Below are 13,042 nucleotides of genomic sequence, written 5' to 3' on the forward strand. Positions count from 1 at the left end.
GAGCTATTTGCACAAAATACAAGAAGCATAAACATAGAAGAGGATGTGAGAATGGGTCGCCCTTATAGTTTTATGATGATCTGAACAAGTAGCAAGTTTTATGTAAGATAGGACGTAGACCCATTTGCATATCATATGTGCTGAGCTAAACTATCCCACTTGGTCCAGCTTAGCTGTATCCATATAATATTAGATTGTTTTGACTTTGGAAACTTAATAATAATAAGAAGGTTGTCTTGTAAAAAAAAAAAAAAAAAAAATCCACGGAACATTCGTGACCAGCACCACCACCATCACCACCAAACCATAACCAAATTATAGAACATTGTGAGGTCTGCATCTTTCTCACTTCCCTTGCTATTCATTGAATAAATTACACCATGAAATCTTGCAGGGAAGCTTCTTCCTCTCCTTCTGCTTCTTCCCCTTCCAAGCTTTGACTTTTACGTCATTTTCTATTTCTCTTCTCTTGGAATTCTCAGCTGAAATGACTTAAATGTCTTGGTTTCTTGGGCTTGTCTGCTTGTTTCAATCTCATCGATTTTGTTTTAGGGCGATTAATACTATGATTTTTCACAGTGAAACCCACGTTTTGTGTTGACATGGATGTATCTGACTACCACAGCTGGAAGTTTAAACAAGTTTAATGCATTTTTGAATAAGGTATGACAGAAATTGCACAAAGCAGATCTACAACTGCTCAATCTCGCTCGATCTAGTAGCTGTGGCATGGACTTGGTCTTTGCTGTGAGATATGTATAGCGAGAAGCAGAAGTCCAAAACCAAGACGTTTCGTGGGTGGTTCACAAGAAAGAACAAGAGGGAAGAAGCACATGACCAGTTGAATGAAATTTCAGGTTCAACTTCTTTGTCATTCCTGTTCCTGCTTGATCATTTTTCTTCTTCTTCTTCTTCCTGAAGTAGATATGGTTTCAACTTCCAAGTGAAATGTTTTATTATAGATGAGAGTGAAGATGAAGTTGATAATCTGGATGACGGTTTTGATCAGTCATCGGATATTGATCCATGCACTTCAACCAACGAGCTAAGGTGAGGATATGCATCTTTTCTTTACAAATTATAGAACAAAAGCCGAGATAATTGTTTAATTATCCATCTCATAACTCTGTTGCATATGACAGAATCTTTGTTGGCACCTGGAATGTTGCCGGAAGGTCTCCAGTAGGAAGTCTAGCAGTAGATTTGGACGAGTGGTTAAATCTGAAGGATGCAGCTGATATGTATGTCCTCGGGTATGTAATATTACTAAGGGTTATCAAAATTTGAATCCATGGTCTGTATGCAATCCTTTAGAAATGCCACTTGACAGTAAAAAGCTTTCTTCACTTGCAGATTTCAAGAGATTGTACCATTAAAAACCAGAAACGTTATAGGAGCTGAGGACCCAACTGAAGCAACAAACTGGAACCTGCTTATAGGGAAAACACTGAATGATAAATATGGGTCCCCATGGTCAACCCCCATGAAAAATCCAATCTCAAGCTACCACTACCACTATGATAAGATCTCTGATTCAGAAAGGAGAACAAGTTTTAGTGGGCATTCTGGGATTCAGCTGTTGAGTTCACAAGATGAGAACTTATATGATGGCAATAAGTACAAGCTAATGGCAAGCAAGAAGATGGTTGGAGTGTTCATTAGTATATGGATGAAGAAGAAATTGCTTAGAAAGTACTGTGTTTCAAATGTGAAGTTTAGCTCAGTGGCTTGTGGCATCATGGGTTATTTGGGGAACAAAGGTTCAGTTTCAGTTAGCATGTCCATAGAAGGAACAAGTTTTTGCTTCATTGCTGCCCACCTAGCTTCTGGGGAGAAAAAAGGTGATGAAGGCAGAAGAAATCACCAAGTTTCAGAGATTTTTAGGCGAACTTCTTTCCCCCGATCCTCTGAAGACGATGATAATCCTCATCCTCTCACCATCTTAGGACATGAGTAAGTGGTCCTCTCAGCAATTGACTTACACAATATAAGGAAAAAAAAAAAGCTCGAATAGCAACATTTTATTCAATTATTCTAAGTTATCTGGTTTGGTGATTTTACCCAAGTTTTTAAGTCACAGAAATAGAGATTTGATTGTTTAAACAAAAATTCTTGCCACCACTGTAACTACTAATGATTGCATATAATCCATAAGGCTATAGAAGAAAAAATTTTATAATTCAGCAAAAAGTTAGTATGATCAACAAGATTTGCAAGCAAATCTAACAATCTCACTTCTACATTTCAAAATAATTCACATGATTACATGTTTCCATGAAAAAAATTATGTTATCTAATCAGGCTAAATTAGTTACAATCCATAAGATCTCTTTCCAAAATAAATGCTGCAAGGGAAGGATGGGAAGATATCTAAATTATTTGAAGAGATGAGCAATAAGAGCTTAACATGTATGCATTGAATTCAAATTCTATCTTTAATGAAATAAGTGTCATAAATTGTGCAGTAGGATATTCTGGTTTGGAGATCTCAACTATAGATTGTATTTGGAAGACAACTTAGCCAGATATTTGATAAATAAGCAAGACTGGAAAGCATTGCAAGAATTTGATCAGCTTCGAAGAGAACTAGAGGATGGTGGAGCATTTCAGGGTTGGAGAGAGGGAAACATAGAATTTGCACCCACATACAAGTACGCTTCATCAAATTGCAATAGGTATTCAGGTGGCCTGCCTAGCAAATCAGGAGAAAAGCAAAGAACTCCTGCATGGTATAGTCTAATACTATAGATTGTTCTTATCATCATTGGCCACAACAGAGCCAACTTGAGTCCTTTTGCATTGCTTGAAAATCTAGCATTTAACTAAATAACTCATCTTTGCATTGTAGATTGTACAAATACCTTGAGCATTGTTGTGAATCTGGTGGCAGGTGTGATAGAATTCTATGGTATGGAAAAGGAGTCAAGCAACTTTCGTACTTTCGCAGCGAAAGCAAGTTCTCTGACCATCGTCCTGTTTCCGCTTTATTTTCTATACCGGTGGAAGTCATGAAGCCTACTAATCCAAGAGTCGTGCCAATGCAGACCATTCTTCCCACCATAACACCTCCCAGAAAAAGGGTAAGTTCTGATATTTTATTATATTTATACCTTATTTTATGAGGCTTTATATAGCGGTAATACTTCCAATACTTATACTAGCAAAACAATAATAATAATAATAATTGTGTGCATAAACTCAGCCATGATGTTGATATCAAGATAATTGTCATTTCAGGAGGCAGGCAACAGTAATGAAGAGACCAAATCAACCTTGCTATCACTAATGGGAAAAGATTTAATAGAAGCATCACCCACTAATATGCAAAAAGTATAGCCAAAACAGAGGATAGGATGTGCAGCTAGGGCTGGCTTTCTAGAGATATGCCATTTTCTCGTGATCTCCTTCCCTTCATTTTTTTCCACCCATTCCTTTGGGTTTTAAAGTGGAATTTATTAAGGAAAGCAAAGTTAATTAAATGAATGTATTCAGCATTCATTAATAACTAAATTATTTATGACCTTCAATCAAGTGTGATTAAAGTTGGATATCCAGCATAAAATTATAGCAATGGTTTCACCATTTGATTGGTTCAAACATTGTTGAACATACTGATGAAGCCAACATGAAAGTTAAATGCCAAAAATCAGTTGAAGAATCTTTTCCTCATTATTGAAGATTCTTTTCCACATTATTGTTAGTCCACAGTCTTTGTTAGAATAGAATACCAGGCCTCATTATCATCACTCTCCAGTGTAATAGAGAGTCCACCAAATATCAGGTAAGCGCCATAAATGCTATGTCCCTCGAGTACAATTTCATAGTACACAAGTTTTTTAACCAACATTTAAAACAAAGCAATAGCAAACAGAGTACTTAAAAGAGATCAATTCGCTTCATCAGCCTGAAGAATTCCACTCAGAGACTCCACATTATCTGTATGACAACTGGGACACACACATCTGTTCTGCAACTGCTCGCCAAGAGAAGCACAAGTCTGTTCCAATTCAGAAGTCTGCTTGTTTCGAGTTAAAAGAAATTTGTGGCAGTACTCACGTGTCACAACCCAAGTTACTTGGAAAAGCAATTCACAAAAATTAATCATATAAGCCAAAATAACAGTCCAGTTGCGTACTTGCTTTCTTAACCAGACCTCAACTAGGTGCAAAATAACTAGCTCAGGCCAGCCCTTCCCAATATAAAAGTTGTGAAGGATATCTTGTCAAATCCAGCAGTGCTTTTGTTTCTTTCATTATCACCTCCATCAAAGAAACCTTCCTCTGAAGATCAACATATTCCTGCTGGACCTACAGGGATGCACAGATTGTTGTCCAAGAATAACATTGATAAACTTCCGATTAAAAACAAAATTTAAAATTACGAACGCTTAAGTTGTTCTACAATTGGAAAATATTCAAGCCTTTGAAAGTGCACTTATATTAGTGTCCTTGATGCATAACTGACTTCTTACCTGCTTTTGGATACTCTGTTCTGCCAGGTATTCTTGCTCCTCTTTAGCTGTTTTAGAGACTAAATGGGCAAGTGTGTCCTCTAAAATTCTTGAATCAGTTTCTGTGAATACCTCCATTACAACTTTCTGGTCTGCTTCTGAAATGACTGCATTGTTTCATTTCCATAACAAATAATGGGAAAAAAAAATATATCTATCCCATCAAAGAATGTTCAGTGCTACTGAGAGGGAAGAAAGGGGAAGAAAAGTGGCTGCTGCTCTATGGATTGATATATCAGTTACCAGTATAAATGCCTTGCAATTTTACAACTACACGAATAGACATTGCTCGCAATAGAATATATATATATATATATATATATATATATATATATATATATATATATATATATATATATTATTATAGCAATGTCTATTCGTAGTTGTAAAATTGCAAGGCATTTATACTGGTAACTGATATATCAATCCATAGAGCAGCAGCCACTTTTCTTCCCATATATATATATATATATATATATATATATATATATATATATATATATATATATGCTTCCTCAATTATTTGACTGACAATTTTCTCAAATAAAAAATCTACAAAGAGCATTAATGATTCAACACAGTTTCGAAACTTAACTGTATATATATATATATATATATATATATTCTATTGCGAGCAATGTCTATTCGTGTAGTTGTAAAATTGCAAGGCATTTATACTGGTAACTGATATATCAATCCATAGAGCAGCAGCCACTTTTCTTCCCCTATATATATATATATATATATATATATATATATATATATATATATATATATATATGCTTCCTCAATTATTTGACTGACAATTTTCTCAAATAAAAAATCTACAAAGAGCATTAATGATTCAACACAGTTTCGAAACTTAACTGATAGATGGAAACTATTGTAATCATAAATCAAATAATTCTTTAATTCAAGCATGTATCTGGGTGTTGATTTTGGGATAAATTTTATCAATGGACTCTTTTTCTTTCTTTCTTTCTTTTTTTTTTTTTGTTGCAAAGTTTCAGATTATAATATTAGCAAGGTCATATTTTTTCAAAAGTGAAAACACTTGATTATATGCATCATATACTGAATCTTAACTGAGGCCTTTAGAAAAAAAAAATCCAAAAAATTGAGTATCAACATCCACAAAAATAATAAACACAGATAAATTATGTCAACAGGATCAATAACTAGGACAGTGGAATAGTTTTAACATGGCCATCACCTGCTGCAATTCCATTGTTATTTGCTTTATGGAATTTGGATGCTACTCTGTCCTGGAAGTTCCTAAATCGACATGCAAGTTAACATATTAGTTGTTTCCACTACGAAGTACAGAATGTACATGGCTAAATCTAAAATAGCATGCTTATGGCAATAGTGTGACATCAATAAGGCAAAAAGAATATACATACAAATCTGCTCTAAGAACTTTCTTGTGACAAGATCAGCAAAGCTGTTATGGAAAATATAATATCAAGTTGCTTATGTCATTGAGTATCGAGTTTGCCAACATTTATGTAGTTTAGTATGATATTTTTGGTCCTTTGTTCTAGGCAAAGATATCAGTATACCAAGGGGGAAAGAAAACTCTATATGTGTTGCCCTTTTCCCCCACTATCCATATGGCACCTCCTCTCATGGATAGGTGGGGGTGGGGGGTTGCAGATCCCTTAATCTGGCATAGAGAAACAATTCTACCACCTACATTGTCTTATAAAAGATATTTGACGATGTTGTGTTCACACTTTCTTGATGATGAAAGCAACATCAGCAAACCACACAACAGACGTGCTCTTACTTTTTCCTTAATGCTTTACTAGCTTGATTAAATACATAATTAAAAAAAAAGGTAAAAGAAAAAGCAGCAGCTTTCAGGGGATTGATTGAGGATAAAATGCACTTTTAGACCTAAAGTCATCACAAAAGGAATTAGACAGCTAATCACTACCAGCAATCTGAGAATTTGCAGGAAAAATGGTGGGATGATGAGCTGATAAGGGATGTTAACATAAGTTAAAGTGCAAAGGTAAAAATCAATGTGAGTAATGCACTCATAAATTCAGTACATATAGTTATTATCAAAGGAAATTTATCAGTGCATATGAAGAGAATCCTTTAAATTTCAGTACACACCAAAACATCTGTTCAAGCATCATTAATGCTAAAGGAATTTTACTTTGTTACTTTAATCAAAAGCCTTGAATTTTTTGCAATATGAAATTGATTAAAAACACTATGTTCATAAAATTTTGCAATGCAAATTGTAGCAAAGAAAATTGCAAAGTGTTGGACGTCCAAAAATGAAATAGCATGTAGTGATGGATGTGAAACCTTACACAAATGAAATAAAAGATGCCTCGTGCTCAAGAATAGATAAGTACCAGATTCCAAGAGCCTGACCCCCTTTATACACATCCGAAATTTGAGTTATGAATTTAGTTTTCAGATACATGGATAGGCAGGTGAAGTGGTCAACTCTATATACTTGCCTAACGTTTTATCTTTTTTGATAAAACAATTTTCAATGGATAGTGGTGACTGGTGAGTAGTATTGTTAGAGACAAAGTTATTAAAATTATAACAATGCAAAAAGGTTTTTATAATCTTTGGGCCTCCATACCTAATAACTTAGTATTTCGGGTTGGGTTGTGTCTCTCATAGTATGATGGATCATGGATGATTTGAAGAAATTTTTACTGAAAAGAATTGCAAAATGAGGTGCAGCTAAATTTAAAGGTAAAGAGAAACTCCACTTTTTGGAACACCATAGTTAGGGGTGTGCATAATTTGGTTGAAACTGAATAAACCGACCGAACCTATTTAATTCCAAAATTTGGTTCAGTTTTCTCAGTATATTGGTTCAATTCAGTACTTTATTTTAAGAAATTTGGTCTATTCAATTCAATTTTATGAGGGGAAAAAAAAAAAGATAGAACCAAACTGAACATAATAGTTTATTTTTTCAATTAATTGTTATTAAGTCTCAAATTAGAGTTTGAAATGAGAAATATAACAGAATTAGGGCTGAAATGAGTCCAAAATAAGCCCCAAAAAAAATTCAAGATGAAGCCAAAATTGATAAATCAAACTAAATCGAACTAAAAAGAACTAAACCAGTTCAATTTGGTTTTCTTCCTAATTCAATTCGGTTTGATCTACAATAAATTTTGGTTTATTTAATTTTTTCTGTTTTTTAGACCAAAACAAACCAACTTATGCTCGCCCCTAATTAAGGAATCTAATAATAAAAGACTTCATGGAACTTTTATACTAGATATTAGATTAAATTCAGTACATAATGGAAGACTTATGCAATGAAACCCGAATTGAGAGGATAGTTTGTTTAATTGAACGATAGAGCTTCATCATTTTTTTTTTTTCAATTTACTTTTTGAGGAGACCTACTGCCAAAACAACCTGAAAGAGTGTCTACGGTCTCCACAGTACTCAAACATCATGGAATGGGAATTTGACTCACTAGAATATCTTTCTTCTACTTTTTTTCAATCCAAGCACAACGTTGAGTCAATTAACAAATATTCTTGAGTTCACATCAGCCATTCATCCATCTTCCAAGATGTAATTCTAGATATATTGTATGCATGTTGATGTCGATCAAAGCACAATAAAGTTATTTAGATATTGAGCAGCTATGCATGTATTTCCAAGCACTCATGGACACAAACAGAAAATAGAGATTCGATGCATGTCTCAGTAAGTGACACCAACCTTATTCTGGTGTTAAGCTCAAACATCTGACCAATAAACTTATCGCTGCATATACAGTAAGAATGCATTACAGAAGCAGCATCAAATAAAACCATTCTAATATTTTCATTTATACTCCAATAAACAGTTGACTATGCTGAGAGATAGCAGAATTGGCAATAAAGATAAGAGTTCTTTACCGCTCAGCCCTTTCTTCATTCTTTGCATGATCAGGTAACAAAAAAGTTCACATAAGAATTAGATACCGCTACGAAATATAAAACCAAAGCCATCATCAATTTAGCGAAAATATAGCCAGGACTAAAACAAGGCATATTCATCACCTGAAGACGCTCTACTTCCGATCCAATGGAGGATATTTCATCTTGAATCTGAGAAATTCTTCCCTATATGTATTTTAAACTCGTTACATTTTGAAAAATTAATAGAACGCCTAGATGAATTGATTGATAACTAATCGAAATTAATTACACAGAAAAAGAATTCAACCATAAGTGACATAAAATACAATTAACCTCTAGGGCTTGAATCGAAGCAATATTCATAGCCAATTCAACTTCGTAGCCTTTGAGCTCTTGTTCGGTAGTTTCTTTGAGCCGCTTTGAGCCTTCAAGCTCCGCATTTGCCACTTCAAGCTCAGATCGAAGTTCTTCAATTCTCTTCTTTAGGCCAACCACCCTTCTCTCTGCATGTTTCCATGCATGGCGCAAAAACTTTAGCCACCGATTGGTTTCCGAGAAAACACAGGAATTATATTTTTCCAATCGAATCTGTTGAATAATCGTGTAACTTTACAAAAACAGAGTACTTCAAAGTCTCCAATCCAAGTATTATAGCTTAATTTTAGTAAGAGAAAGACTCAAGGTGGATTCTCAATTCAATTTCCTACATTTTCTTAGGATCCACAAAATTTAGCCTCATTTCGGTTGCAAAAGGACAATGAAGGAAATAAAAAAAAAAAAAAAGGAAATTCAAACTACAGTCTTCAATTCTCATAAGTTTCAAACATAAAGCGGAGTATCCTCATTCTACAGCGTTTTGATTCAAGTACAAAGAGGATTGATTTTGGTAAACAAGAGAAAAGAAGTGGATTTTTCTCGTCCTGTCCTTCATTTTCTCAGGAACCAAACTTCAAAAATAAATAAATAAATAGATGAATAAGGAGGAGGAGGAGGAGGAGGAGGAGGAGGAGGGGGAAGAGAAGTTTAAAACCTCCTTGTGATTTCTCGGAGGCGCAATCGCGAATTAGGGTTAGGAGTTGCCTCTGTGGATCCATTCCGGCCATGGCTTCTTTGGAGCCTCCAGTTTCGCGCTGCTCTATATTGCTCAAATATTTGAAACATTTTTATTTATTTTTAAATAAATTACTATTTAATTTTTATATTTTAGCATTGTTGATAATTTTGTCTCTCTGTCATGAAAATTAAATTTATGCTTAATTTATTTTATGAAAAATATTTTTTATATAAATATTTTTTAAATTTTTTAGTATTTAAAATATTAAAAAAATAAATTAATAAAAAATATTTTTTTAATTAAAAAAATTAAATTTTTTTCATATTTTTAAATTTTAATATTCTTATTAAAATTTAAAAATAATTATATATGCATAAAATAAATACATATCATTAATTTATAATAGTAATGAAATAATTTAAAAATATTTTTATAAAAATATTTAATGAAAAAATATTTTTATATAAAATATTTTTATATAAATTATTTTTTAAGAATAAATGGAGCTTTTAGGAGTGAAGAAAAAACGATAATAATAAAAAAATAAAATAAAACCCAAACATTTTAGTTTGGGTTAATACTTTTTAGAAAGCTTGGTCTCATGATTTTTATAAAAATTAAAAAAATTGAATAGACCGATTTATCCAAATTTAGGACAATTTTTTTATCGCTTTTATAAACTTTTATGAATTATAATGTATACTTATAGAATTTATAATATACTTAAAATAAAAATTAGAAATTAAAAAGCCCCAACAAAATAGAATCAAACTGATAAATCAAATCAATATTTTTTTATTTAATTTGATTCTATTCAATTCACACATTAATTTCGTTGAATTAATATTATTTTGTAATTAAAAAGAAAAGAAAACATTTTCATTGGTATTTTCTTGAATCCCCTAATGCTTTTTTTTTTCTTATTGAAAATATCATTTCAATTGACATTTTGTTAGGAATATTCAAATATTAAAATTCAAACATGAAAATAGATGGAATGAATGAATGATATATAAAGGGGAATAACTTATAAAGTCATTGTTTTAAAATTTTGAGTTAAATATAATATCAAGCCTATTAGTTAGTTCTTTCACAAGGCTTGTTAACAAAAAGATTTTAAATGCCCAAACCTCTAATACGTGGCATTACAGTCCACAAGGACAAAAAAGTGATAAATAATTTTTTTTATTTATATTAATATGATAATTAACTAATTTTATGAGTCTACTAATAAAAAAGAATATCAACCAAAAATTTACAAAAAAGCTTATTTTGACTTTTAAAGGCCTTAAAGTCTTTGGAATTCAAATAAGCCTTTCAATTTTTTTTTAATTTAAATAAATCATTCAAATTTGAAAAATCAATTAAACAAGTCATTTATTATTTTAGAGGTAAATAAACCCTTTAAATAAAAAAAAAATTAAATTATAATTTATTTTTAATATAAATCAAGATAAGGCCGTCCACAAAAATTTTTTAGTCTACAAGATTTTCATCAGTAATTTTGCATATCTAATTTATAATATCTTAATAAATATTTGTTATATTTTTTACCAAATTAATAAGTTATTTATATGTCGAATGATTCAAGAAAGCCTCTATAGTTCATAATCTTCGTTGTAATTTTGTTAGAGAATTTTATTGAACCATTCGATAAAAAATAACTTACCAATTTGCTTAAATATTTACTAGATGTTGCAAATCAATTAGGCAAGATTGTTTATTAAGAGTCCGTGCATTAAAAGATTTTCATGCTTAGTCTTGACTAGATTTATATTAAAACAAATTATATTTTAATATTTTTTAATCTGTTTTTTAAAAATTACATAGCTTATTTGATATATTTTTTAAAAATTTGAAATTTTTTTTTTAAGTTAAAGGGTTTAATTAGACTCCAAAATATTTTAAAAAATTATATAACTATTTAGCATAATTTTAAAGACTAAAATAAGCATTTCCTTAAAAAATTAAATGGAAAAACAAAAAAACAATTAGATGAAAAAACAAAATTATTGACGGAATTAATATACGAGATGCAATTATTCGAATTCAAAATACTAGGACCTACTATTAATCATGACAAATCACAAAATTTATTTTATAATTTATCTTTAAATTTTTCTTTGTATATGAAATAAAAGAAATTATTTTTTTGTTTTACATTAAACTATTAATTTATTGACATAATCAAGCACTAAAATGATGAAATTGTTAATTTAACCTTTTTCTTTATATAAAATAAGATATAATTAGTTAAAGATAGTTTAGATATGTTTGGTTCCATTCTATAATAAAATTCATTTCATTTGTAAATGAATTCCATGATATAATTCATTTACAAATAAATTTATTTGTTTAGTATATTTTATATTAAATAAAATAAATTTATATTTGAGATAAATAAAATAAAATGATATATAATAAAAAGATAATTTCATTATTTGAAATATAAATAATTTTAAGTTTAAAATTCATTCATAAATTTGATGGAATTTAATTTAGTTATAATAAATTACATTAAAATAATTATTAAGAATTCAAAATAAATTTTCATTTAAACCAAATACTAAAATTTTAAATTTAAAAATGAATTTTATAAAATTTTATGGAATTTATTTATAGCAAACACTACCTTATATACACCTTTAATTTGTATGGAGATGTATTAATTGGTGAAAAAACTTAGAGAGAAAATGAAATTCTCAATATTATGTATTACGAGACAAAATCGAAATTACTGAATTACTAGTTTAATAACATTGAAAATTCACCTTTAAGTAGGCATTATAACAACAATATAAATGTCACGACCCAACCTATGGGCCGGACCGGCACTAGGACCTGGGCCAGCCTAAAGCCCCCGAGACCCGTAGTAAGCCTAACTATTCATTAACCCAACTCTAAGGCCCATTTGGGCCCAATTTCAAGAAAACAACCGGACAAAGTCCGGCCATAAAATGGACCTTCCAATGGGGAGTTTTTGACTCACCCAACCTGTAAACACAATAAATACTCAATTGGGGAGCTCAGCTCACCCTCCACATACTCATATCAGCATAAAAATAAATGGGAGCTCAGCTCCCTCATCCAATCCATCAAACATGCATAGAATATTAAGTTTACAGGTCCAAAATAATAATTTAGTTTACAGACCCAATTCAAATAATATTTCTATCACATGCGGAAATTCTAGAAGTTTACAGAATTATACAAACATAAATAGATGACCTGCGAGGGATAAAAGCAGGTTAACCTCAAAAAATATCCTCATGTGGCCTGGAAAAATATTGAACAGGAGTGAGCGTTCGACTCAGAGAGTAAAATATCAATTTTAACCATAATCTCTATAACTATCTAAAACTAATGTACCCTGTAGAGTGAAATGCAACATTAACAACATTTTCACATCATAACATCAAAAAGGTAATTTGGAGCACTCACGCACCCTGTAACATCAATCATAATATATGGGGTGATCCCTATCTGACCCTCTTAAATCCAACCTGGTGCCAGCGAAGAACTCAAGCCGGACTTTCGCTTAATAAACCAAATCGGGGTCCCAGCGAAGAACTCAAA

At 31.3% G+C, this 13,042-nt stretch overlaps 2 protein-coding genes across 10 annotated transcripts; one reads left to right on the top strand and one right to left on the bottom strand.

The window, feature by feature from the left end:
• Positions 1–248: 248 nt before the first annotated feature.
• Positions 249–3,527, top strand: LOC110645820 (type IV inositol polyphosphate 5-phosphatase 6). Of its 5 annotated transcripts, none has more exons than XM_058140763.1 (7): positions 249–857; positions 945–1,050; positions 1,143–1,253; positions 1,354–1,953; positions 2,466–2,729; positions 2,891–3,080; positions 3,238–3,527. In XM_058140763.1, exons 1-7 carry the CDS (start codon positions 755–757, stop codon positions 3,334–3,336), a joined length of 1,473 nt encoding a protein of 490 aa, XP_057996746.1. In that variant the 5' UTR covers positions 249–754; the 3' UTR covers positions 3,337–3,527. The 5 variants fall into 5 exon arrangements, with proteins under 5 accessions (XP_057996746.1, XP_057996747.1, XP_021654769.2 ...); XM_058140764.1 differs by having other exon boundaries at positions 2,469–2,729; XM_021799077.2 differs by having other exon boundaries at positions 963–1,050.
• Positions 3,528–3,646: 119 nt separating this feature from the next.
• Positions 3,647–9,543, bottom strand: LOC110645819 (uncharacterized). 5 transcript variants are annotated; one of them, XM_021799074.2, is made up of 9 exons: positions 9,443–9,543; positions 8,746–8,915; positions 8,554–8,616; positions 8,410–8,429; positions 8,231–8,275; positions 5,724–5,785; positions 4,472–4,602; positions 4,219–4,307; positions 3,647–4,019 (listed from the first exon to the last, which is right to left on the bottom strand). In XM_021799074.2, the coding sequence occupies exons 1-9, from the start codon at positions 9,513–9,515 to the stop codon at positions 3,887–3,889; spliced, it is 786 nt and encodes a 261-aa protein (XP_021654766.2). In that variant the 5' UTR covers positions 9,516–9,543; the 3' UTR covers positions 3,647–3,886. The 5 variants fall into 5 exon arrangements, with proteins under 5 accessions (XP_021654766.2, XP_021654765.2, XP_021654764.2 ...); XM_021799073.2 differs by having other exon boundaries at positions 4,472–4,608; XM_021799072.2 differs by having other exon boundaries at positions 4,472–4,617.
• Between the last annotated feature and the right edge of the window lie 3,499 nt (positions 9,544–13,042).

The sequence above is a fragment of the Hevea brasiliensis genome, chromosome 18, assembly GCF_030052815.1.
Source record: "Hevea brasiliensis isolate MT/VB/25A 57/8 chromosome 18, ASM3005281v1, whole genome shotgun sequence".
NCBI classification, from domain to species: Eukaryota; Viridiplantae; Streptophyta; class Magnoliopsida; order Malpighiales; family Euphorbiaceae; genus Hevea; species Hevea brasiliensis.